The sequence below is a fragment of the Carlito syrichta genome, unplaced genomic scaffold (assembly GCF_000164805.1).
Source record: "Carlito syrichta isolate Samal-C Ts95f unplaced genomic scaffold, Tarsius_syrichta-2.0.1 Scaffold315850, whole genome shotgun sequence".
Classification (NCBI taxonomy): Eukaryota; Metazoa; Chordata; class Mammalia; order Primates; family Tarsiidae; genus Carlito; species Carlito syrichta.
In genome coordinates, this window is record NW_007259946.1 from 269,475 (window position 1) to 292,724 (window position 23,250).

Genomic DNA, 23,250 nt, shown 5'->3' on the forward strand with positions numbered 1-23,250 from the left:
TGAGTACATTGTAGCCCTGTGTTTGGGTGTGCGCTTTGTCAATGTTAAGTTTTAGTGACTTGGTTGTGTAAGTGACCTTTTTCTTTTCATAGAGAAATAAGTCATACTGTGCCAGACATATCTATCCATGGCAATCTGTCCTCAGTTCACTGCTCCCTGGACCTATATAAATACAAGCTGATCCGTGGCTTGTTAGAGAACAACCTTGGAGAACCCATAGAGGAATTTATGCGGCCTTATGATTTACAAGATCCGAGAATTCATGTGAGTGAGACCTTGTGTTCTTCTGTAACTCTCAGTCTCAGCTGATGGTCACCCTGTGTATCTAGTCCTCCAGTTCACCAGGAAAATGAAGGTGGAACAACAAGCAAGTTAGATTTATTGACCTATTAAGGCATGTTTAGGTGAGGTCATCAGCTGTGGATTGATTAGTATTTTCCTTTTGTAGACCGTTCTGAGTGGAGAAGTGTACACGTGCATGTGCTTCCTCGTTGATATGGTAAATGTGAGTCTGGAACTCAAAGAACCAAAAGGCAAAGAAGGTGCTGGGTCCCTAGCCAGGTATGCCTTTAATTATATTATTTTACTAGTGCAACCATAGTGCAAATAATATACATTTTGCATTAGCATAGAGCAAAGGTTGCAGGGAGTGGTGGTCCACAGGCAGAACGTGGTCTGCACAGTGCCTTTTGGTTGGTCTCACAGTACTTTTGGAAAAGTTTCCATTTGTTTCTCTGTCACTCAGTGTAGGTTAGATTATACTGTAGTAACAGGCAACCCCAAAATACCAGTGGCTTAAACCAGTGAAGATGCTTTTCTCCCTCATACTATGTGATGGTGGTGGGTCTCAGGCTGCTCTGGTCATTACAGTCTCTCAGGGTGACAGAGCAGCCAGTGTTTTGATGTGCCAAAGAGAAAAACAAGAGCTTGGAATGGTCTTAAGGCAATTAAATGCACTGCCAAACCTCATGGAGCTAAAACATGGTCCCACATGTTGTGATGGAGTTAGGAGGTGCTGTCTCATCGTGTGTTAGAATAGTTATGGAGGGAGACCCAGAGCTACTTGGTGTGTGGCACTGATGACCACCTCACTGGCCACCATTTGACCATTTGGGAAATTTTACATAAAAGTTTGGATTTTAGTTTCTTTTGAAAAATTGTAAGCTTTAGCAACAGTCAGTACATGTTCTCACTTGGAAGCATCTGGATGCTGAGTAGCAACTGCTCCCTTTAGATGGGGTGTGTGCTTACCTAGCAGTTCACTTATCTCACTTTTCTGTTCAGTGTAGATGTATGAATTTGTGATTACTGCTGTAGAACTTCAAAGAATGTATCATATTTTCACACTTAATAACCTTTTCATTTTGGTCTTTGCATCAGTCCTGTAAGACTGGGCAGATATTATTCCTATTTCCTAGATACAGTTTCTGACTAGCGTAAAGTCATATGGCTGGAAAAGTGGTCTGGTATTTAAAAACAGAACTTCAAGGCCAATAATTTCCATGCAGAAGCACTCTTATCTTCTAGTTTGTCTTTCCCTTGAAAGTTTGCCGTAGTCTTTACCTGGCTCATCTGATGAGAACGAAACTGGTCCCAGATTGATGGTCTTGTGAGCCAGCATTTTTTTTTTTTCTGTTGACTGACTATGCCCTTAGTTTTTCTCAATATGGAATAATTCTGTATGTATTGTCACAGTGGTACTGAGTAATTATGAATTGCTCATTGCAACTTTCTGTTATTAAAAAAATGGGTGGTTCCAAACACATTATTTTCTGGTTGTTCCCAGTACATTATGACAGTCTTACATAAAAATTTGGAGAGTGGGTTGGGCGCAGTGGCTCATGCCTATAATCCCAGCACTTTGGGAGGCTGATGTGAGAGGATTGCCTGAGCCTACAGGTTCAAGACCAACTCGGGCAACTTGGCGAGACCTCATCTCTACAATAAATCAGAAAATTAGCCAGACATGGTGGCGCATGCCTGTAGTTCCAGCTACTTGAAAGGCTGAGGTGGAAGGGTCACCTGAGCCCAGAAGGTTGAGGCTGCGGTGGCTGTGAGTGTGCCACTGCGCTCCAACCTGGGAGGCAGAGTAAGACTCCAACCCTCCCCATCCCCCTTCCCCCCCAAATCTGGAGAGTGAAATCTTTAGGTAAGCTAGAATTGACTGGTGATTTGAAGGGACCCTTGACATCCTTTGGGGATTATACAAATATATAGCCTTCTTAGACTTCTGATGGAAAGTGGAAATGATAATGAACCTAGAATATAATAAATATGTGGCATTGTTATTTCTTCTATGAACAAGATCATCTCTTTGGAACTGAAAAAGTAAAAGTGCGAGGCACAATGCTACTAAGTCCATTTTGAGGGGTCTGTTAACAAAATCAGTGAAAGAGCTCAGAATGGCTGGGCTCGGTGGCTCAGCCTGTAATCCCGTGCCTTTGGGAGGCTGAGGTGAGTGGATTGCCTGAGCCTGCGGGTTCAAGACCCGCCTGGGCAGGCAAGACTTCATCTCTACAATAAAAAATCAAAAAATTAGCTGGGTGTGGTAGCGTGTGCCTGTCATTCCAGCTACTCGGAAGGCAGAGGCAGAAGGATCGCCGGAGCACCGCAGGTCGAGGCTGCGGTGGCTGGGAGCGGTCATTACACTCCAGTCTGGGCAACAGAGTGAGACTCCAACTCAAAAAAAAAAAAGAAAGAAAGAAAGAAAGAACTCAGAATGAAAATTATTCTCCTGCATAGCACTTAGATATATTTATGATTTTGTTCTTGCTATCTTGAAATTGTGTACTTTTGTGAAATGGAAGAGTTATGTTTCACATCTTTTCTGCTTTCTTTTCTCCCTTTTAGATTTGACTTCAAGAAATGTAAACTGCTCTATGAGAGCTTTTCCAACCAAACCAAGTCCATTAACTTGGTTTCCCATTCCATGATGGCTTTTGATACCCGCTATGCTGGGCAAAAGACCAGCCCTGGCATGACCAATGTATTCAGCTGTATCTTTCAGCCCTCCAAGAACAGCAGCACTAATCAAGGGTCCATTCAGATTGAACTACATTTCAGGTAGGAGATCCAGACCCAGCCTCTGCCTTTCTTTGTGGAGACGTTTCATTTTGTGGCTAGTGGGCCAAGTCTGTGTTGGCTTTAGGACATCCAAGGACCAAGGAATCACTAAACAGATAAATAGATTGATAATGGCTTTCCCACTGTGTATTTATGTGTTAGTCCTATAACCTTGCAGTTTCATTTATTGGCCAAAAGATGTCTCCATTGCCTTAAAAACAAGTAGCTCACAATTGAACCAGGTCCTTAAAATCAGCCTTTCTGCAAGCTGTAAACTGTTTTAATTTGTAAAGTTACTTGGGGAAGGAATAAATTATGTTGTTTTATTTAAAAAAGAAAAAAAGACCTTTGCTCTATACAAATAATGGAAGGGAATGGGTTTTGGCTTGAATTACCTATTTATTCAAGTGTTACTCACTTGTTCATGTGTAAAGAGTTTTTACCTTTTTGAGTTAGATTATATTTTTCTTGTGTTATGGGAGGCAGCCTTGGGAAAGAGCATGTGTTTTGGAATCAGTTCTGAGCTCAAAACCTTGATCTACATCCTGGGCAACATAGTGAGACCTTGTCTCTAGAAAAAAATTAAAAAATTACCTGAGCATGATGGCACACACCTGTATTCCCAGATGGTGAGGTGGGAGGATTGCTTGAACCCAGGAGTTTGAGGCTGAAGTGAGTTGTGGTCATACCACTGAACTCCAGTCTGGGTGGCAGGATGAGACCACAACTCAAAAACAAAAACAAAAAATAACCTTGATCTTTGACTTTCCAGCTACGTGTCCTAGGACAAGTTGTTTAGTCTCATTGAGTCTCAAGTTTTTCTTATATAAAATAGAAAAATATTTAAATATACCCACCTCATAAGGTAGAGGTAATAATTAAACAAAACAGTCTGGCATATTGCTTGGCACAGTTGGTAGCTGTTATTAATTTTACTAATGTAACTTGTATTTATTTATTTATTTTTTTTTTAGTTGGAGTTTCACTCCATCACCCAGACTGGAGTGCAATGGCTGCTCCCGGCCACTGCAGCCTCGACCCACTGGGCTCCGGCGATCCTTCTGACTCAGCCTTCCGAGTAGCCAGATTTACAGGCACGCGCTCATTTTTGATTTATTGTAGAGATGAGGTCTCGCCAGGTTGCCCAGGCGGGTCTCAAACCCATGGGCTCAGGCAATCCACTCACCTCAGCCTCCCAAAGGCGTAGAATTACAGGCTGAGCCACCGAGCCCGGCTTGTATTGTTTTATGATATACTACTGGAAGATGTTATGACTGAGCATAGACCTGATACTGAAAAATTAGGTCTGATCTAAAGAAATCCTTCAATGAAAATCCAAAGAAGACCTCTCCTTCCGCTAGTGCTTAATGTCATCAGATAGGTTGTATGTATAAATCACCAAATAAAAAGGCTGGGAAAAACTTTGTGGTTAAGCAAAAAATAAAAGGGAAAAAAAAGAAAAAGAAAAATAGGCTGGGCTCGGTGGCTCAGCCTGTAATCCCAACACTTTGGGAGGCCAAGGCGAGTGGATTGCCTGAGCCCTAGGGTTCAAGACCAGCCCAGGCAACTTGGTGAGACCTCATCTCTACAATAAATAAAAAACTAGCCGGGTATGGTATTGTGCACCTGTAGTTCTGGCTATTTGGAAGGGTGAAGTGGAAGGATTGCTGGAGCCCAGGAGGTCAACGCTAGGGTAGCCATGAGTGTGCCACCAGAGTGAGACTCCAACTCAAAAAAAAAAAAAAAAAGAAAGAAAAAGTCAGGATTATTCCTGTATTTGTATGTTTACGTATGCCTGACACCTCAGTGTGCTGTTGAGAATTCCTCGGTTTAGGGTTTTTTTTTTGGAGCAAGAGGTCATGATTTCTCCTTATGCCTTTTGGAAATCTAGCAAAATAGATATTTTAACTCTTGTGTGAACTTTTAAAAAGTTCAATAGTAGAGATCATTATTGCTTCTTATTGGGCCCTGCCATGAGCCAGCCATTTTACCTACTGTCAGTTTAATCCTCACAGCAAATCTGTATAGTGGATGACTTCTTCCCATTTCACAGATGCCGGGATAGAAACCTGGAGAAGGGTTAGTAACTCTTCTAAGGACATACAGCTAGTGGGTTAAGAAGTCAGAACTCAAACCTGGGTCTCTGACTTCAAAGCCCCATGACCCTTCTAACAGTCTTCAGACATAACAGGCTTCTCGCACATTGGGCTGATTGCAGTCATATGATAAGATGGTTGTGTTTTGTGTTCCTTTGTTTAAAGATGTTTGTTTGAAGAGAAGATTTGCATATATTTGGTCCATCTACAGAAACATTTCTTAAGTTTGCATTATTATTATTGATATTTCTTCCTAAATGATCAGGTTGTTCCCCCTCCTACTCAATTTTTAATAAACAAGGAACCTTGGATTATTTATATATATATATATAATTTATTGGAGTCAAATAATAAAGTCTTACCTTGGCTCATGCTAACAAAAATACTATTGTTAGTGAGAGGAGTAAAATGTACTCTTGATTGGAACTTTCGAACGCCTTTCGTGTCTCAAGAAGAATTACTCTTCTGTTGGGATTTTGTGTGTCAAATATAAATCACTTCACAGTGTTTAAAGGCTTGAAATATTTTCCAGAAAAGGGATCCAACACACTGACTTTCCAGTTAGTGCAGAGCTCTGACAATCCATGTTCAAAATGGGGTGGAAAAATTTTACTGAGGGCAACATTTTTTCTCTATTACACAAGGGTAGAGTGTTTCTGTGAAAAATGCTGTGTCTGTAGGAAGGAGACATGCAGCAGCATGCCCTTTCTCTAGAGGCAGTGAGCCAGGTCTAGGAGAACTGAGAGAATAGAGAAACCAGCCTTGGAAATATCTCTACATCAGCTTTTCCCACATAGGAGCACCTTTTAGGGCAGGGAACCAGGTACATGGAGTAACTAGAGCCCCAGAGTTTCTCTTTTGGGCTTACAGGACCAAGGTCAACCCAGAAAACCCTATCTAAGTGACCCTAGCCCATGTTTCTCTTGTCCTGCCCATCTTGGTAGAGTAGAGGTAATGTCCTATCCATTAGTAGATCTGGCCTGCTAATGTATTAATAGGGCCTGGGTCAAGCCCAAGACTATACCATGATTTGAGGCCAGGCCTGAAAGTCTTCCTTGGGTTATAACTTCAAATATAGAATTTGGAGTAATGGAGACCACAAAACAACCACCACCCCACAACTCTACCTCTAGGTTGCCTAGGGGATATACCCATGGTAAATGTCATCTTACTTGTTCCGCTCTGGCTAGACGATCTGGGCCTTAAGGTCAATTTCAGCTAGAGAAACCATCTAGTACTAGTTTATAAACTTGATGTTTATAAAGAAGTGATCCCAGAGATCTAAGAAAGTACACCTCTTTGATCCTCTTGAAATAGCCTGGCCAGGCTTGGTGGCTCAAACCTGTAATCCTAGCACTTTGGGAGGCCAAGGTGAGGGGATAGCCTGAGCCCACGGGTTTGAGAACAGCCTGGGCAACTTGGTGAGACATCATCTCTGCAATAAATAAAAAAATTAGCCAGGCGTGGTAGCGTGTGCCTGTAGTTCCAGCTACTTGGAAGATTGAGGCGGAAGGATCACTGGAGCCCAGCTGGTTGACTGTAGGGTGACCGTGAATATGCCACTGCACTCCAGCTTGGGTGACAGAGTGAGACTCCAACTCAAACAAAACAAAACAAAAGAACAAAGAAAAGAGAAAGAAAACAAAGAAATAGCTTATAGGGAAGGAAAGTGATATTTATCAAATTTCTGCTATGTGCCTGGTGCTTTCTTTCTTTCTTTTTTTTTTTTTTTGAGTTGGAGTCTCACTCTGTCACCCAGACTGGAGTGCAGTGGCCGCTCCTGGCCACCGCAGCCTCGACCTGCTGTGCTCCGGCGATCCTTCCGCCTCAGCCTTCCGAGTTGCTGGAACTACAGGAGTGCGCTACCACACCCAGCTAATTTTTGATTTGTTGTAGAGATGAGGTCTCATCAAGTTGCCCAGGCAGGTCTTGGACTCGCGGACTCAGGCAATCCACTCACCTCGGCCTCCCAAAGTGCTGGGATTACAGGCTGAGCCACCGAGCCTGACCTGATGCTTTATTTCTTATGATATTAATATTCCTCTCTGGAAACAGGCTGAGAGAAGGCAGGTAATTTTCCCAAGATGACACAACTCTTAGGTGACAGTATTTAAATCTGAGTTTCTGACCTGAAAGGCTGTATTCTTTCTACTACACCAGAGTTTCTCAACCTTATCACTGTTGACATTTAGGGTGAGATAACTCCTTATTTTGGGGCTGTCCTGGCATTGTGGATGCCTAACAACATCTCTGGCCTCTATTCACTAGATATCAATAGAAACCTCCCTTCCCTCAGTTGCTATTACAACCAAAAAGTCAATCAAAAATGTTTCCAGAAATTTCCAAATGTCTCCTGGGGAGCACAGTCATCCCAGCTGAGAAGTACTGGGCTATGCTATTCTGTCTTCTTATAACATATTCCTTCCTGTTTTAAACATATGATTAACTTATACTGATTGTGTTATTAAACCTGTAATACACTAAATGTGCTATTCAACCAGTGTTCAGAGTTTATTGATACTCAAAGTTGGCAGTTTAGAAAATATTGGAATACAATGTGCCAAAACTAAATAATTATTGCAGGTTATTGAAATACCATGCTGCTTCTTCCCTATTTGTTTTTTCTATCTTCTTTCTTGTAGAGCTACCAAGGAGTCCTCCTGTTTTACAGTAGTTCTCAACAATCTCCGTGTGTTTCTCATATTTGACTGGCTACTGCTAGTCCATGATTTTCTTCACACACCTAGAGATACTAAGAAACAAAACAATGTTTCTCCTCGCCACCACCATAACTCTAGCAGTGAATCTGCTATAGTTCCCAAAACTGTGAAGAGTGGAGTAGTTACCAAGCGGTCTTCTCTTCCTGTGTCCAATGAAAGGCACCTGGAGGTCAAGGTCAATGTAACAGGTGATTATATATAGGTGTGATTCACTGGTGCTTAGTTTGGAAGCTAGGCTCAGTATCTGTCTTATAGGATGATTTCACTGTTGCCTTTTGTTTCTTGACATGAGCACTTATGCATTTTCATCCTTTATGAACCAATGAGCATCGAAGTTCTTGACCTCCATTTTCAGGTGAGTTGCCTGACCCACTGAAGGCTATGGGATCTCTTGGCCCTGTCCTCTGCCTGCCCAGTGCATGTGCCTGGCCTGAGCACCAACCTGGGCAGTGGTCTTTTTCCCAATGTGAAATCTGGCTTCAATTTTCTGTTTGATAGTTAGGGCCTCAACAGATGTGCTTTGCTAAGTTTAGGCACATTTGGCATGTGAAAATCTCTGATTTAAAGATAAATATTATTTTACTTATGAAAAAGTTATTTTTCCTTACAGATGGATTTACTATTTTTGTTGACTAGTGGATTCTTCTGGTGCATCTGTATGTATTTATGTAATTACTGTTATGATACCCTTACCTACTTATCAGTGTGTTGAGGAAGCTGGCTTTCACAATGCATTTTAAATGAGTTCGGTTACAAAAACTCAATCTATACATGGTTTTGATGAAAACACAGTGTAAAACAGAGTGAATTTGCCATTACATATGAGTAGAAAACTGTCTGCACCTATTGATTTCAAAAATCATGACATTAAATTGGTCTACATTCTTTGTAAACAGTTTTGTAAGCAGCTACATATATGTATGCCAGGTAGCAACTTATGATGCTTAACCAACGTTAGTACTACCTGGATCTATTTCCTGGGATTTTCAGTCGGGTCATCACTTAAAGAAAGGTCAATTTTCTGAGCTTCTGAATATCTGGTAGGCCTCCCAGAAGGACTGAGATGCAGTTTTTCTCTCTAGTTTAAAAATACATGCTAAAGAGAGAAACCACATCACAGGCTATTCTGCCAGCTCAGTGCTCTTTGGCTCAGCTATATCTGGCCACGTACAGAGAACTGTTTCAGGATGACAGTGAACCAACATCTTGGAGAGCAAATCTTACTGGTTAATGTTCTTGCCTGGTGGAAATGTGCTGCTTTGTTTGCAGTAGCCTGGTGTTTCTCAGCTTCCTAGCTTTGGCGTGATTGATGATGCTGTCTTTTATAGGCACCGAGTTTGTGGTTGTTGAAGATGTGTCCTGCTTCGATACCAATGCCATTATTCTGAAAGGCACCACAGTGCTTACCTATAAGCCCCGGTTTGTCGATCGCCCCTTTTCAGGAAGTTTGTTTGGCATCGAGGTAAGAAGTCTATGTGTTGATTACAGCACTGCATGTTTGGCTCAAGAGAAAACTGTCTGGAGGAGAATTTCACCTCCTAAACTTTCATTAGGGGAAATCATGGAATTGGAGGACCCTTGCCCCCTTCTCCCCTTTGTTTTCACCTCAAATCTACCAGGCTCTATTGTAATGTGTGAATTCAGTCTTCTAGTGTGAGGCTACAGATATGCAGAGGGCATTTCCCTCTTTCTCTTATACTCTTCCTTCCTCAGGAAGTTCCAGGAGATTCTTCTAGTTCCCATTACCCAGTTGGGCACCTTGCTCTGTCCTCTAGCTCTGCAGGTCTAGGCCCTGGCAGCTTTGTGAAGGTGAGGCCATGGTCTTCACTTCCCTGGCATCCCCTTCCCCATTCTGTGTGCTGCCCTGGGAAGAGCTGGGGCTTTGGAGTTAAGGAAACCTGCTTGTAAAAGGTTTTATATTATTATCTCTCAGGAATACCTGATCTGTAGAAGGGCAGCTCCTGAGGGTCAGTCCTATTGTAAAGGAGCGCATCTCTAACAGTGGTGCTTGAGGCTCTTGATGTAATTTCATGGAGGGGATCATTTGCACTGGAGTGACCTTTGTAGCTTGAAATTTCATTATGCAATATTAAGCCAAAAGTGCTCTGTCTCTTTTTAAGCCATGGGTTGTGGAGACAGAAGGGGAACCGTGGCAGATTATTGTCTGTCAGATGTTCTTAATTCACTGATCTCAGCGAACATTCCTCTTGCTATAATGTTAGGATGTTTGATCAGGGTTCCTTTCATTTATGATTGAACTTTTCGTGCCCTCTTTCCATTGGTATTGCTCAGAGATTGAGTGAATAAAACTTATTTTCACTGTCAGCAGTATATGATACTTTTTTGGGTAAAATGTAGCTGGATAAAACCTGCAGGGATCTTGCTTCTTGAGCATTTGTTTCCCTTATGTAAAGAAACCTCAGTGTGAGAGGAAGGATTTGCATGCTGGTGTGATGCGAGTTGGTCATGAAATTGCAATTCCTTTGCTTCCCAAGCCACCACAATACTAGCTTTGAATGGAAATCTTGGTGATTGATTAATGAACTGTCAGGTACAATTGGGTTTTGTATAGCAGAAGCCCCTGAAGGAAAAAGGAAAATGAAAGTTTTCTGCTCCTAAGTCTTAGAAAAACTACATGACCAAATATTTTAGATTTCTGGAAACTCCTTTCAGTCTTGTTTCTTAGGCAGTGCCGTTGGGTCTGAATTTTAAGACCTGCTTGGTACATCATTGGGGAAGATTTATAAAGTATGAGTTAATTTTAAATATGGCGAAGGACTTTGGTTTTCAGTAGCACTAGGAAATGCTCCAAAAGGGGGGACAAAGTGAATGCTTTCTTCTTTCTTCTGTACTCTTCTTAAGCATACAGAATAATTTGGTCCGAGAATGAGACCAGCCTCCTCCTCTCCCACTCTCCCTCCTTCCTTCCTCTTTCCCTTCCTTCCTTCCTCCCTTCTCTTTCCCACAAATATATTTATTTTTTAATGTTTCATTATATTTCAAACATATACAAAGTAAACAATATTATGGATCCCATGTGTACCTCTCAGCTTTAATAATTAATGTATTTATTTTTAAGAACTTATGAAGGGAAGGAAAATAACCTATCCCACCACACATATATGTATTGACATATTGATGTGATTTTTTTCCTTAAAAGAAAGTCATAGTATATTATTATTTTGGGCTGTATTTTCACAGTCTATGTTGTAACTATCGTCCTACATCTTATACGATCTTTTTGACTGTCATTTTTAAATGACTGCAGATATTCTTTTGAGTGGATATGATATAACCTTGGTTGCTCTTAATTTTAAAAAATAATTAAATACCTGTGCCTTTGGGAGGCTGAGGTGAGTGGATTGCCTGAGCCCGCAGGTTTGAGACCCGCCTGGGCAGCGAGACCTCATCTCTACAATAAATCAAAAAATTAGCTGGGCGTGGTAGCGCATGCCTGTAATTCCGGCTACTTGGAAGGATGAGGCAGAAGGATCGCCGGAGCACAGCAGGTCGAGGCTGCGGTGGCCGGGAGTGGCCACTGCACTCCAGTCTGGGTGACAGAGTGAGACTCCAACTCAAAAAAATAAATAAATAAATAAATAAAATAATAATAATAATTAAATAATGATTCAGTGAAATTTTTAAATATTTTGCATTTATTTCCTTAGGCTAGTTTCTAGAGAGAAGTAAAATTATTTCATCAAAGGGCGTGAGATTTTTTAGTCTTTCGGATGTATTGCTAAATTGCCTTTTCCTCTGGATGAACCACTGCATGTGCTCTTGGCGGTGGGAGTACCAGTCTCATTCTTCACATTATTTATTCCAGCAATTGTTCATCTGTGATAACATAGATCTGATTGCTTTTGAGACAGTCTCTTTCTGTGCTGATGGTTAGACCCGTCCTGGATCAGACATTAATTCTTGCCGTATTGCATTTTGTTCTCTAGGTGTTTTCATGTCGACTAGGGAATGAGCAGGATACAGCTCTTTCAATTGTTGATCCCGTACAAATTCAAGTGGAGTTGGTGGGAAATTCTTCTTATCAGAATAGTTCAGGATTGATGGATGCATTCAATAGTGAAGATTTCCCGCCTATCCTAGAGGTAATGATGTAAAACTTGTATAATACATGAATGTACTTAAACACTTTTCTGTGCAGGCACTCTTATTTACTCTGAGCTCAACATTTTAGTGGCTTTGGGAAATACAAAATACACATGACACTGTGTCTTAGAAGACCCTGCAATCTTGGGGAAAATAAAAGACCTTTTAGTTGCCTGGTATAATCTTGACATTCTGTGGAAGTTTACAGAAAGCAGAACTCAATGTAGGCAGGAATATTAATTGTGAGTGGGACCCAAGGTCAGGTGAGTCCAGGAGGAATGGTGGAATGTGGGATGTAATAGGCCGGAGGGGGGAGGGGTGGGGAGGAGTATTCCATGGGCAGAAGTCAGGTTGGATGGGAACAGAAGGGCTGACTAGAGCAAGGTGGTACCAGGGAGGTAAGGAGAATACAGGGTGCCGCAAGGGAAGGAAGACATGAAGACTGGGTGCTGGGTTTCTTTGGTTGAGGGAAATCAGCCCATTTGAATTTGTAGAAGACTGAAAGAGAGAAAAGCCATCCTGATTTTCCATCTTAGTGGTACCTCACAGAAAATAAATCAATACATACATACATAAACACATAACTATATAAACAAATAAGCACCATTCCCAGCCATTCTGACAGTCATTCAGAGTCCCTATTGCTATAGTGGTCTGGTCTTGGTGTCTGTGCTGCCTATTCCAGTGGTGGTCGTATTGGTAATCTCTGAAGAAGACTGGATTTCAGGAAATATTAATGTTAAACTTGACTCATTTAAAGTTATGTGTGAATAAAGAAGAAATAAATCTTGTTGGTTGGTCAGTTTGTTTTAGAGATTTAAAACATTCTGTAGATCCATGCAAAATGGATTAACAAATGCTGTTAATTGGTGGTCCTTTCTCCCCAGAGCCATTCTCTGATCCTCTGCTTAATTGATTAATGTGCTTGTATGAAAATCATCTTGCTGAAATACTAACTGTTCTAGTAATTATCCTAGCTTAGTATTTTAAATTTGGTGATTTGTGACCATTTGATCTCACAATTGGGACATCTTACCATACCTGAGACATCTTACCTTATGGTTACTAGTGCTTCCTTTCAAGATTTTTGCAGTCTTTTAAATGAGAAATTTGGTGTAGTATCAGTTGGACATCTAGAACTTAGAATAGGAATTGTATTTTGTAAGAGATGTGGATGTAAAGTTGAATGCAGCTTTAAAAAATTGCTACCTTTACATTTTGTTAGATTCAGTTACAAGCCCTGGATATCAGACTCTCCTATAATGATGTTCAGCTGTTTCTTGCCATTGCAAAATCCATCCCAGAGCAAGCTCAAGCTGCAGTGCCGGACTCAGCAGCCCAGGAGGCCGAATCTGTTAGCAGTTACCTTCCAGGTGCATCTCGTGTTGGAGAGGAAGTTAGAGAAGGGACAAGACACACCTTAGACCCTGTCTTGGGTAGGTTTTAACTATAAAACCCACTTAGTCTTCCTAATAACTGCTTCCTTTTAACTGAAATTTTCTTTTGCACAATTAAATTGTTTGGAGTCTAATTGAGTGTCATTAAGTATAATTGTAAGTCATAAGTATGACTCTCATTTTTTAAAATTTAAAAGCAAAACACCCCAAACCAACTGCTCCACTATTTTTTCCTCTTAACAATTTCTTCCAGAGTTACATGGGTAATGCTAAAGTTATGTGAATAACACTAAGTTTTAGTTTTAAGCTTTTAAAAACACAGCCAATACAAGGAATTTTCAGAGTACACTTGATAGAAATCTCTAATTAGGAGCCTAGATAAATGGGAGTGTTTTAGTTACCAGTTTCTGAATTTATTTATTTATTTCTTAGTCTATGGATTAAGTATATAAAAATTATTTATAAAAATTACGACCATTTTTTTTCTAGAGTTACAGCTGGCTAGACTGCAGGAGCTGGGATTTAGCATGGATGATTGTCGCAAAGCTCTTTTGGTGTGCCAAGGTAATTTGAATGAGAGTTCTTATCTGTGGTTTACTTTGAGAATATGCTTCCTTCCCATTTCTTCTTCCCTACAAGGTGACTTAGCAGAATGTACTTAGACGATCCTGGATGTGTGTGGGCTGAGTATTACCTCAGGTCAGTGATAAGGAGCAGCAGTGTGGTATAATAGATAAGAATATGGCCTCTGGAACTGGTTGCCTGGGTGCCCTTATTAGTACTTATTAGTGACTTTGGGCCTCTCTGTACTAGTGCTTCCTTATCTATAAAATGAGGATAAGAGGCCCCCCCTCAGAGATTTGATACAAATAAGTCACTGTATGCAAAGCACTGGAGAAAGTGTGTACTCCAGAAATGTTAGTACTGTTACTAGTGGTAGCACTAATGACGGTGATTCTGATGGTCATGACCATTTATTGAGCTCCTTTGTGCCTGTCTTTGTGTTTTCTGGTTGAATCCTCCTCATAGCCCTTGGAGGTGGACATTATTATTCTCACTTCAGATAAGGAGACTGGGTCAGATCAGTTAAGTAACTTAAGTAAACTTGTCTGAGGTCACCTCTTAGTCCTCAAGATGAGTTTAATGCCAGGCCTGCCTAACTCTAAAGCCTGTGTTCTTTCCACTGCATCTCACTTCTTCTTCACCTCCCTCTTTGTTCCCCTTTCTCTTAAAAAAGGAGAAGTACAGCAAAAGCTGCATTTCCTTCCAGTCTTGACACTTTGTTTCTCCATGTACTATGGACAGTAAATCTATACACACGTGTATACACATGTAATATATTATATATTGATAGTTCTGCGGATATAATTTTATAGTTTCTTACAATATTTTATTGATTTTAATTATAGTTTTATTATAATATATTTAACATATTAGTAGCATCTTCTTATATCATTGAAATTATTTGTAAACATTGATTTTTTTCACGTTGACTCTAAAGATATAATTTAATCATTTTTCACTTGTTTTTCATTCAATATTATACACAATTCTATCATAAACACTTTTTGGTGTGAACTTTTGTGTGTGTCTTTTAAGTATTTCCTTAGCAGAGAGACCTAGTATTTTTAATTACTGGACCAAAGGGTGTAGATATATTTTGCAGGCTCTTTACTTGAGTCTTTTTCTAAAAAGATTGTATCCTGGTTACATTTCAGCCAGTAGCATGCAAAAATGCTGGTATCATGACATAATTGTTTGCATTAACTATTTTTTCATTCTGAAAAAAATGAAGGTGAACCTAGTTATTGTGTTCCTTAATTTTGTTTCACTCAATCATCATTGCTTTTTGGTTTAATTAACTTTGTGCCCTTTAATGTTGACTTTTTCTATGCTTTTTACTCTTTCTTTAACAGTTCAAGCATTTTTTTTTAACTTCTAGGAGCCTTTTGGATTTCTTGGTTAATTTTTATTTTCTTTAGTAAATAAAGCTTAATTTAGTCAGTGATAAAATGATAATAACAACTATTGTTTATCAATAATGTAGTTAATAGAAAATAATGTTTATTACATGCCAAGCTTTGCACTGAGAATTTTAAGTATACTCATTATTTAAGTGAGTGCTGTAGGGCACACAGTGATTAAGAAGCTTGCCCAAAATCTAGCAGCTAGTAAGTGTAGAACCAGGATCTGAAGCCAGGCCATCTTACTCCAGAACCCATGCCCTTCACTACTACACTGTTCCATGTAGTGGCGCCTGGTGATTTGTAAGTATGGGGTTGCATTGCTTTGCTTTGCTTTGCTTTGCTTTTTTGATGAGAGAAGGGGACTTTAGCAATCTGGTGTATTCAAGTAGCTGTTATTTAACAGTGTATGTTACACACATGCAATTTTTCAATCTCTGTTAACAAGGAATTTGTGATTGGTTGAGGGGACACAATATATACAAAGTTAGAGAGTACAGTTACAAAGCAACAATCAATATATGCAAAACTACATAGCGAAGATTAAGGACTTAAATGCCAAGTGGCACCTAGAATTTGGACTGTCTCCTGTCCTCTTCTTTCTTCTCCTTCAGTGGATGTCATGGTAGAGGAGGGATGGCTTACTGGAGTCATTTTGAGCCAGACTATGAATGGTGTGGTAAATTCGAAGGTGTTCAACAGAGGGCCTTATTCTATTTACTGAAAAGCAGAATTTCTATTATTATGCTAGGTTTTTTTTCTTTTTTAAGTGTGAGAGTATTTCCAGGGGCTTCTCAGTAGGTCTCTGTGAAACTTTGTTTCTCTGTTTCCTCTATGAATGGCCAGGGTAGCTGTGGAAGCTGGTGGAACTGATCACTTTTTAATTTCTTTGAAGGCCAATTGAAAAAGGCAGCAAGTTGGTTGTTTAAGAATGCAGAGCCTCTGAAGTCTCTTTCTCTGGCCTCCACCAGCCGAGATAGCCTGGGGGCTGTGCCAGCGCCGCTGATCTCTGGTGTGGAGATCAAAGCTGAGAGTGTGTGCATCTGTTTTATCGACGATTGCATGGACTGTGATGTTCCTCTTGCTGAGCTTACCTTTTCCCGTGAGTATTATCCTGACTTTCAGTTTCATCGTGAATATTTTCAGTGATTGCTGAATTATTTGGGGCTTGTCTTTTTTAAAATGTTATTTCTGCTCTCCTCTACTTAGTTGAATGGGTGAAATTTAGATAATAGTTTTACATATGTTTTTCATTATGTGGATTTTAAAGAAATTTGTATTTATTTTCCATATGTGGCCTTCAGCCTATAGCTTGGGAATAATAGAAATTGTCATTGATAAAGTTTCCATTGTATTAACAGCTCTAGCTAAATAAATTCTTCTCTCTCCATTTTTCTTATCTTTGTAATGTGTCTAAAGATTGTAGTGAATAGCGCTAGACATTTAAAAGATGAACTCAGAAAATATTGGTTCTGTTGCTTTCATTTCTGAAAAATAAAAAAACCGGAATCTTATTGGAAAGCTTACTTCTGAGTGTCCGTCATAGAGCCATGTAAGGGCTGTCTAGAATGGGGACCAGGGTAGGAGTAATTTATCCTTTTTTTTTTTTTTTTTTTTTTTTTAAGAGACATGGTCTTGCCATGTTACCCAGACTGGCCTTGAACTTTTGGGCTCAAGTGATTCTTCTAAGTAACTGTACTTTGGAGGAGTACTTGATTCTTAAGTGTATCATTGCAAACAGTGTCAGAATGAGGTTACTGAGGAGAGTTAATGGAAATCTCACTACTGTATTACTTTTAATTTTTCATTGTTTCTACCATGCCAGCCTCTTTTCTCCTCAAGTAAAATTTGGTTCTGGTACTTTAATGTGACCTTTTGCATGTTAGAGAAGTTGTCCTTTTCCCTGTGCTTCTAGGCATCATGAAGCCCACTTGGTTAAAAAATGCTGAAATTGTGACCGTTTCCACAAATTTTTTTTTTTTTATGTGTGTGTGTTGGAGTCTCACTCTGTCGCCCAGACTGGAGGGCAGTGGCCGCTCCCAGCCACCGCAGCCTCGACCTGCTGGGCTGCGGTGATCCTTCTGCCTCAGCCTTCCAAGTAGCCGAATTACAGGCATGCGCTACCACGCCCAGCTGATTTTTTGATTTACTGTAGAGATGAGGTCTTGCTGCCCAGGCGGGTCTTGAACCCATGGGCTCAGGCAATCCACTCACCTCAGCCTCCCAAAGGCACAGGATTACAGGCTGAGCCACCGAGCCCGGCTCCTACGAATATTTTTTCTGCATAGAATAATTAAGTCGATTCTTCATTTTTCTATGGTAATCTTACAATTTTGAGCTAATTTTTTATCAGGACATGACTACTCTGATCAGTCTGCCCTCTTTTTATATATTCAGGCAGAAATATCTTCCTTTTGTTCCCACATGCTTTGCATACACCTTGGTACCAGGGCTGGGGCTAGGGGAGGCGAGTGAGCGTCTTGCCTCAGGCACAGTATTTAAGGGGGTACCCCAAAATTTAGTCATGAAGATCAATATTATTTCAACGCAATATTTTAAAAAATCAAAATTGATGCAAAGACTGCATAATGAACAACATGCCAAAATTTTGTATGCTCTCCTGTGAGACTATCAGTATTAGCTATAACTAGTATTTGAGTCATGCGATTTGTCTGCAAAAGATGGTTTTGGTTGCTCCTGCTTGCCGCTGTGGTAAGATTTGCTTTTATTACAGGTCTGAATTTTCTTCAGCATGTTAGAACTAGCCCTGAAGGCTACGCCCACTTCACCCTCTCTGGAGATTATTATAACCGTGCTCTGTCAGGTCAGTATAAAGCATACATTATGATGGGATTTAAACAATACATTTAAGTGTTTGCCCAGACCTATTGCTATGTAAATTTTACATGAGAGAATGGGCAGGGGCGGGGCAGTAGAGGAAAAGATGAAAAGCCGAGAAGATAAATGTTTTTCTATTTTTCCAAAAACATCTGATATGTTGCAAATGAATTATTTAAATAAAATGATTTAAAAAGGTGTTTTGATCCTGACGTTTGGCTCATTCCAAAACATACCATTGCTCAATAAATAGTGATGGATTGTTCATTTGGCCCTGAGTATAGCTAAATTTTAAGGAGATTTATGGCCACAAGCATTTTAAACCTCAGGTCTTCTCACTCCCCCTGGGCTGGCTTCAGTAGAAGTTACATAGTCAGTGACAATATATATTCTGCCCTACCTGCTTCCTAAAGCAAAGCCCAGTTGATCAGAGCAAGGTGTTTCTCAGGAGACATAAAAATCTGGCTAATACTGCAGCATTTTCAGATTTCTTTCTTCCCATGGTAAAGAAAGGCCTATACAGGTTGAAAGGTAAAAGTCCTGTACAGGTTGAAATTCAGAAGCCATAATATAGTAGGATCAAGTGACTTAACTATGAACTTCTTTGCCTTAAGAGAGTGTAAAGAAGCTCTCGTCAGAATTCCTTGTAGTTGTGGACAGAGTAAGGAGAGTAGTGTGCAGTCCTAGGTTTAAGCCTACGACTGGTTGCTTCCTTTGATTTCGATGCGAAATTCAGCCTCAATTTGTTGTGCTGCTGCTGGTTGTTCTAGAGCCCATAGTACACTTAATTTTATGTTAGTTAACGTGTTCCCTCTGTTCTGGATTCACTTAAAGGCAACACTCTTGCTTCCTCATTGTTCAAAATGTTTCATTTTACAATAACAGGCCCAAATCTTTCTGGTTGAGAGAAACTCTTGCAGCGCATATGGTAGCTATTTTTTCTGAGGATTATTTATTTTCCCAGACCAAATATTACTTACTTTTAAAATCATATGAACACATTGATGTCACTAAATGCCAAATGATGACTAATGTGCCTACTCTGTGGTAAGTGTTGGATTGTACTTTCCCTATGGCTGATTGTGTGAGCATATTTAAAGATTTGTTAAAAATTAACTGGCTTTGAAAACTTGAGTCTTTCAAATCACAGTGAAATACCATTTTTTCACACTAACATATTGGCAAAAATTAAGTGGGACACTACTAAGTATTGGTGAAGATACGAGCCATAGTCCCTGCTACTAGAATTGTAAATTGGTACAACCACTTTGGAAAACAGTTTGTCATGACCTGGTGAAAGATGAGTGCAAGCATACTCAACAATCCAGCAATACATTGCTTCTAGGTCGGTACCCTGGAGATTTTCTTGCCCATGTGTACTAGGAAATGTGTCTAAGACTGCTTGTAGTAGAGTTCTTCCTAACAGCTGTAAAACTGGAATCAAGTGACTGTCTTTCAGAATTTGAATGTATAAATAAATTGTGTATTGATTAGTGGGTTGCTATTTAGTTGTGAAAATAAGTGTACCGTAGTGACCTGCATTAGTGTGATGTGGCATTTGGCTCCACACTATGCTCCAGGACAGGCTGTTGAGCAAAAATAGAAACTGAAAGAATATATACAGGGTTTCCACTTTTGTGACAGTCACAAATAGGACAGACTCATAAACATGTTTTTAAGAAATGCATATATGCAGGTAAAGTTATAGAGAAGAACATGGAAATGATTAACTACAAATGTAAGCTAATGGTTACATGGACATGGGTGTGAGAGAGTTGCCGGGAAGGAAGGGAATGAGATATAGGGGGTAGTCCTCAGGGTGTCAGAGCAACTTGTAATTTTCTATTTCTTAAGTTGAAGAATGAGCACATGAGTGTTATGATAATATTCTTCTTTAAATTGTACATATATGTTGTTTGTATACCTGAGGTGCCAAAAAATACATACATATTTTAAGAGGTATTATCTATGTATTACTTTTAGTTCACTGTAATCAGAAGTGTCTGGATGCTGATGGTAACCACTTTGAGCACCTCTAGTAATTGTAGAAGTCAAACATGACCTGTATTTATCTTTTAATTTTAATACAGTTTTTTCTTTCTTAAAATATGTATATTTTTTGGCACCCTCTGTATTGTGTATGTATGTGTTTTTTGTTTGTTTGTTTGTTTTGAGTCAGGGTCTCACTCTGTTGCCCAGGCTGGAGTACAGTGGCACGATTACAGCTTACCACAGCCTCAACCTGGGCTCAGGCAGTCTTTCTGCCTCAGCCTTCTGAGTAGCTGGGACTACCAATGCATGCCACCATGCTGGCTAATTTTTTAATTTTTTTGGAGAGACGAGGTCTCACTATGTTGTCTAGGCTGGTCTCAAACTCCTGGGCTCAAGCAATCTTCCCATGTCAGCCTCCCAAAGTGCAAGGATTACAGGTGTGAGCCACCATGCCCGGTCCCTTTTGTATATATTTAAAAATAAAAAATGTGAAGTTAGCGAGCCTCCAAATGTACCTTTTAATTCAACCAATGGATCGTTCAGGTAACCAAGGGAGTCAAATTTAATAGTTATTTATTTAACCATTTTATTATTTTTCCAACTTGAGTCCAAGTCTCCTTTTTCTGATTTGAGTGTCAAGAATAGGTCCTGCCTGCTTCTTGATGGAGGAGGACACGAGTGTCCCTACCCTCCTTTCTGCCACCTCTGAAAGACCAGAGTGGGGGTACACATATTCTTCCACTTGTTTCCTCAGATAGTGTAGACATCTGTAGGGTGACCTACAGCTAAAGGTGGTGCTTTTGTTGTGAAATTGAATTGAAAGTAGAAAGCTATTAAGCTCCAGTTTGTCCTTGCTGAGCATTTGTGAATAGTGTTCCCCATAAACTCTTGATATCTGCTGAACAGATGTCTTATTTCCTGTGTTCTTTTAGGCTGGGAGCCATTTATTGAGCCTTGGCCATGCTCTGTATCCTGGCAACAGCAGGCAGCTAGTCGTCTCCATCCTCCTCGACTGAAGCTGGAGGCCAAGGCCAAACCCCGTTTGGACATCAACATCACTTCTGTACTAATTGGTGAGTAGAAAGTTTCCTTTCATAGATTGGTACATTTCTGTACATAAGTTCTGAGTCTGAAAGACTATTAATCCTAGTTTACCAAATACTTGGGCCTGTGCCAGACATCGTGCATTCACCATGGCTGCTTTCCTGATAAACCCTAACCTAGCCTTATGGTTCACTTCAACCCATGTTGGCAGAGTTGGCATCCCATTTTGATACTGTCAGTGATCAAGCAAGAACTAGACAACTTGGGAAACATAATGGTCACAATTAACTTTCTCCTCATAATACTTGGACACTGGAGTTTATTAAATGTCTTGGAAGTGAGTTTAGATTCATGCCTATCAGACTAATCACAGAATAATTCTTAAAAGATGTGATCTTGACCTTACTTTTATAGCAGAATAAGTTGCCTTTGTTGCTGTGTTGGTTCCCATCAAGTATGTTGACCTGACTCTTAAAATGACATGCTTAAAGAGTTGCCAAGCTAATTGTGTGCGTTCTGAAAGTACCTTCAGCAACACTGATATGTACCTTGCTGGATTCGATGTAGTGAATGAAAACCACTCTTTTCCTGTATTTCTGTCATCTAAAAGAAGAGTAATATTATCGTACAGATCAACTTGTTTTGCTGAATTGAAGTTATTTGACTTGAACCTTCAATCTTTTCTACTTCTGTTTTTAATATCTTTGGGGGATTCTTTCTAGACCAGTATGTAAGTACTAAGGAATCGTGGATGGCAGATTACTGTAAAGACGACAAGGAAATGGATTCAACCAAATCAGAAGACTGGATGGGCTCTTCAGTGGATCCTCCATGCTTTGGACAAAGTAAGTTTTTTCCACACATGTCTGACTAAATCACTGTTGACCTACAGTGCAGTGCTTCACTGAGAATCTCAAATAGAACCATCATCCTTCTTGGAAAAACATACAGGAAAGTCTGACTATCTTCTGTAGCTCTGTTTTAGTCTTTGCCAGAGAGTTCTCTGGCATGAACTGCTGAACTTTCAATGTGGGCTCTAATTCCACCTTTGCGGAGGAGAAGGGATCTGCAACACATTATTCCTTAATTCTGGTAATATCGCAGATGAACTGGTGCACCTGAGAATACTTCTGGATCAGCTGTTGGTTGGTTTTGTTTTACTTGGCAAAACATTGGTTTTTCTAATTAATTGGATTTTTGACTAGAGTTTTAAAAGCGTCTTTTTAGTCTTCTAAATTTAGAGATAGAGGATTTGGCTATATTCTTGAAAAGAGAGAGGGCAGGATGTCATGTGGAAAAAGCTTTTAAAACAATCCTGTACTGTTCATAAAGTATAAAGTAATTGAGTGCCCAGTCTATTGAAGAAGGAGAAGTCAGTGTGTTCTCTATTGACACTGTTTTCTTTCCTTACTTAATGCCTCACCAGCTCTGTGTTCCTCAGGCCTGGGGAGATGGTGATGGACAACTGCATGGTCTTAGTTGTTCCACAAGCTATTGTCGTCTAAATTCAACTCAGCCTCCTCTTTCGATGTGGTTTAACCGATCATAAACTTTCAGGTCTTGGCTGGACTTCACATAGCTCATGAATACTTAAATATTCCATCTGGTCTGCAAACGTGTCATGGGAAGATGGGTTTTCTTAGTATGTAAAGTATTTGTACTGGTTCATCTCTCCTCAGGGCGTATGAGTGGACTTTCTATCTGCCTGTACTCTAGAAGGAGAGACAAAGAAATGTCAGCTGTGCTTGCTGTCTGTGTTCCCAGGCTGTTGCTTCTGGGTCTCAAGGTCATTACTTAGAAGCCAGGGCTTTTTAGACATCAACTTCATTCCAGCTCCTTCCCTAACTATCCCAATTTGTGTGTTGAGAAAATGTTACATTGTCTACCCAGAAGATGCTAAGTAATCTTTGTAATATGTCCAAAAGAATATGTTTCTGAAAACATTCATGCAAGGCCATCTTAAATCCAGAGTCAGTGCCAACACTAGGAAGGGCTGATCTTCAGATTTCTGATGAAGGTTTTTCTTGTCCTT

At 40.0% G+C, this 23,250-nt stretch overlaps 1 protein-coding gene across 2 annotated transcripts in view; it reads left to right on the forward strand.

Annotated features, from left to right (window-relative positions):
* The window catches only part of VPS13D (vacuolar protein sorting 13 homolog D), a 255,403-nt gene that overhangs the window by 75,622 nt on the left and 156,531 nt on the right, over positions 1-23,250 (forward strand). For both annotated transcript variants that reach the window (XM_021706673.1, XM_008073459.2), the window contains exons 27-38: positions 93-264; positions 449-561; positions 2,851-3,063; positions 7,802-8,067; positions 9,208-9,341; positions 11,827-11,982; positions 13,209-13,419; positions 13,870-13,944; positions 16,240-16,446; positions 18,079-18,168; positions 21,107-21,247; positions 21,941-22,063. In XM_021706673.1, coding sequence (XP_021562348.1) covers positions 93-264; positions 449-561; positions 2,851-3,063; positions 7,802-8,067; positions 9,208-9,341; positions 11,827-11,982; positions 13,209-13,419; positions 13,870-13,944; positions 16,240-16,446; positions 18,079-18,168; positions 21,107-21,247; positions 21,941-22,063 — 1,901 coding nt within the window. The remainder of the gene's footprint in view (positions 1-92; positions 265-448; positions 562-2,850; positions 3,064-7,801; positions 8,068-9,207; positions 9,342-11,826; positions 11,983-13,208; positions 13,420-13,869; positions 13,945-16,239; positions 16,447-18,078; positions 18,169-21,106; positions 21,248-21,940; positions 22,064-23,250) is intronic.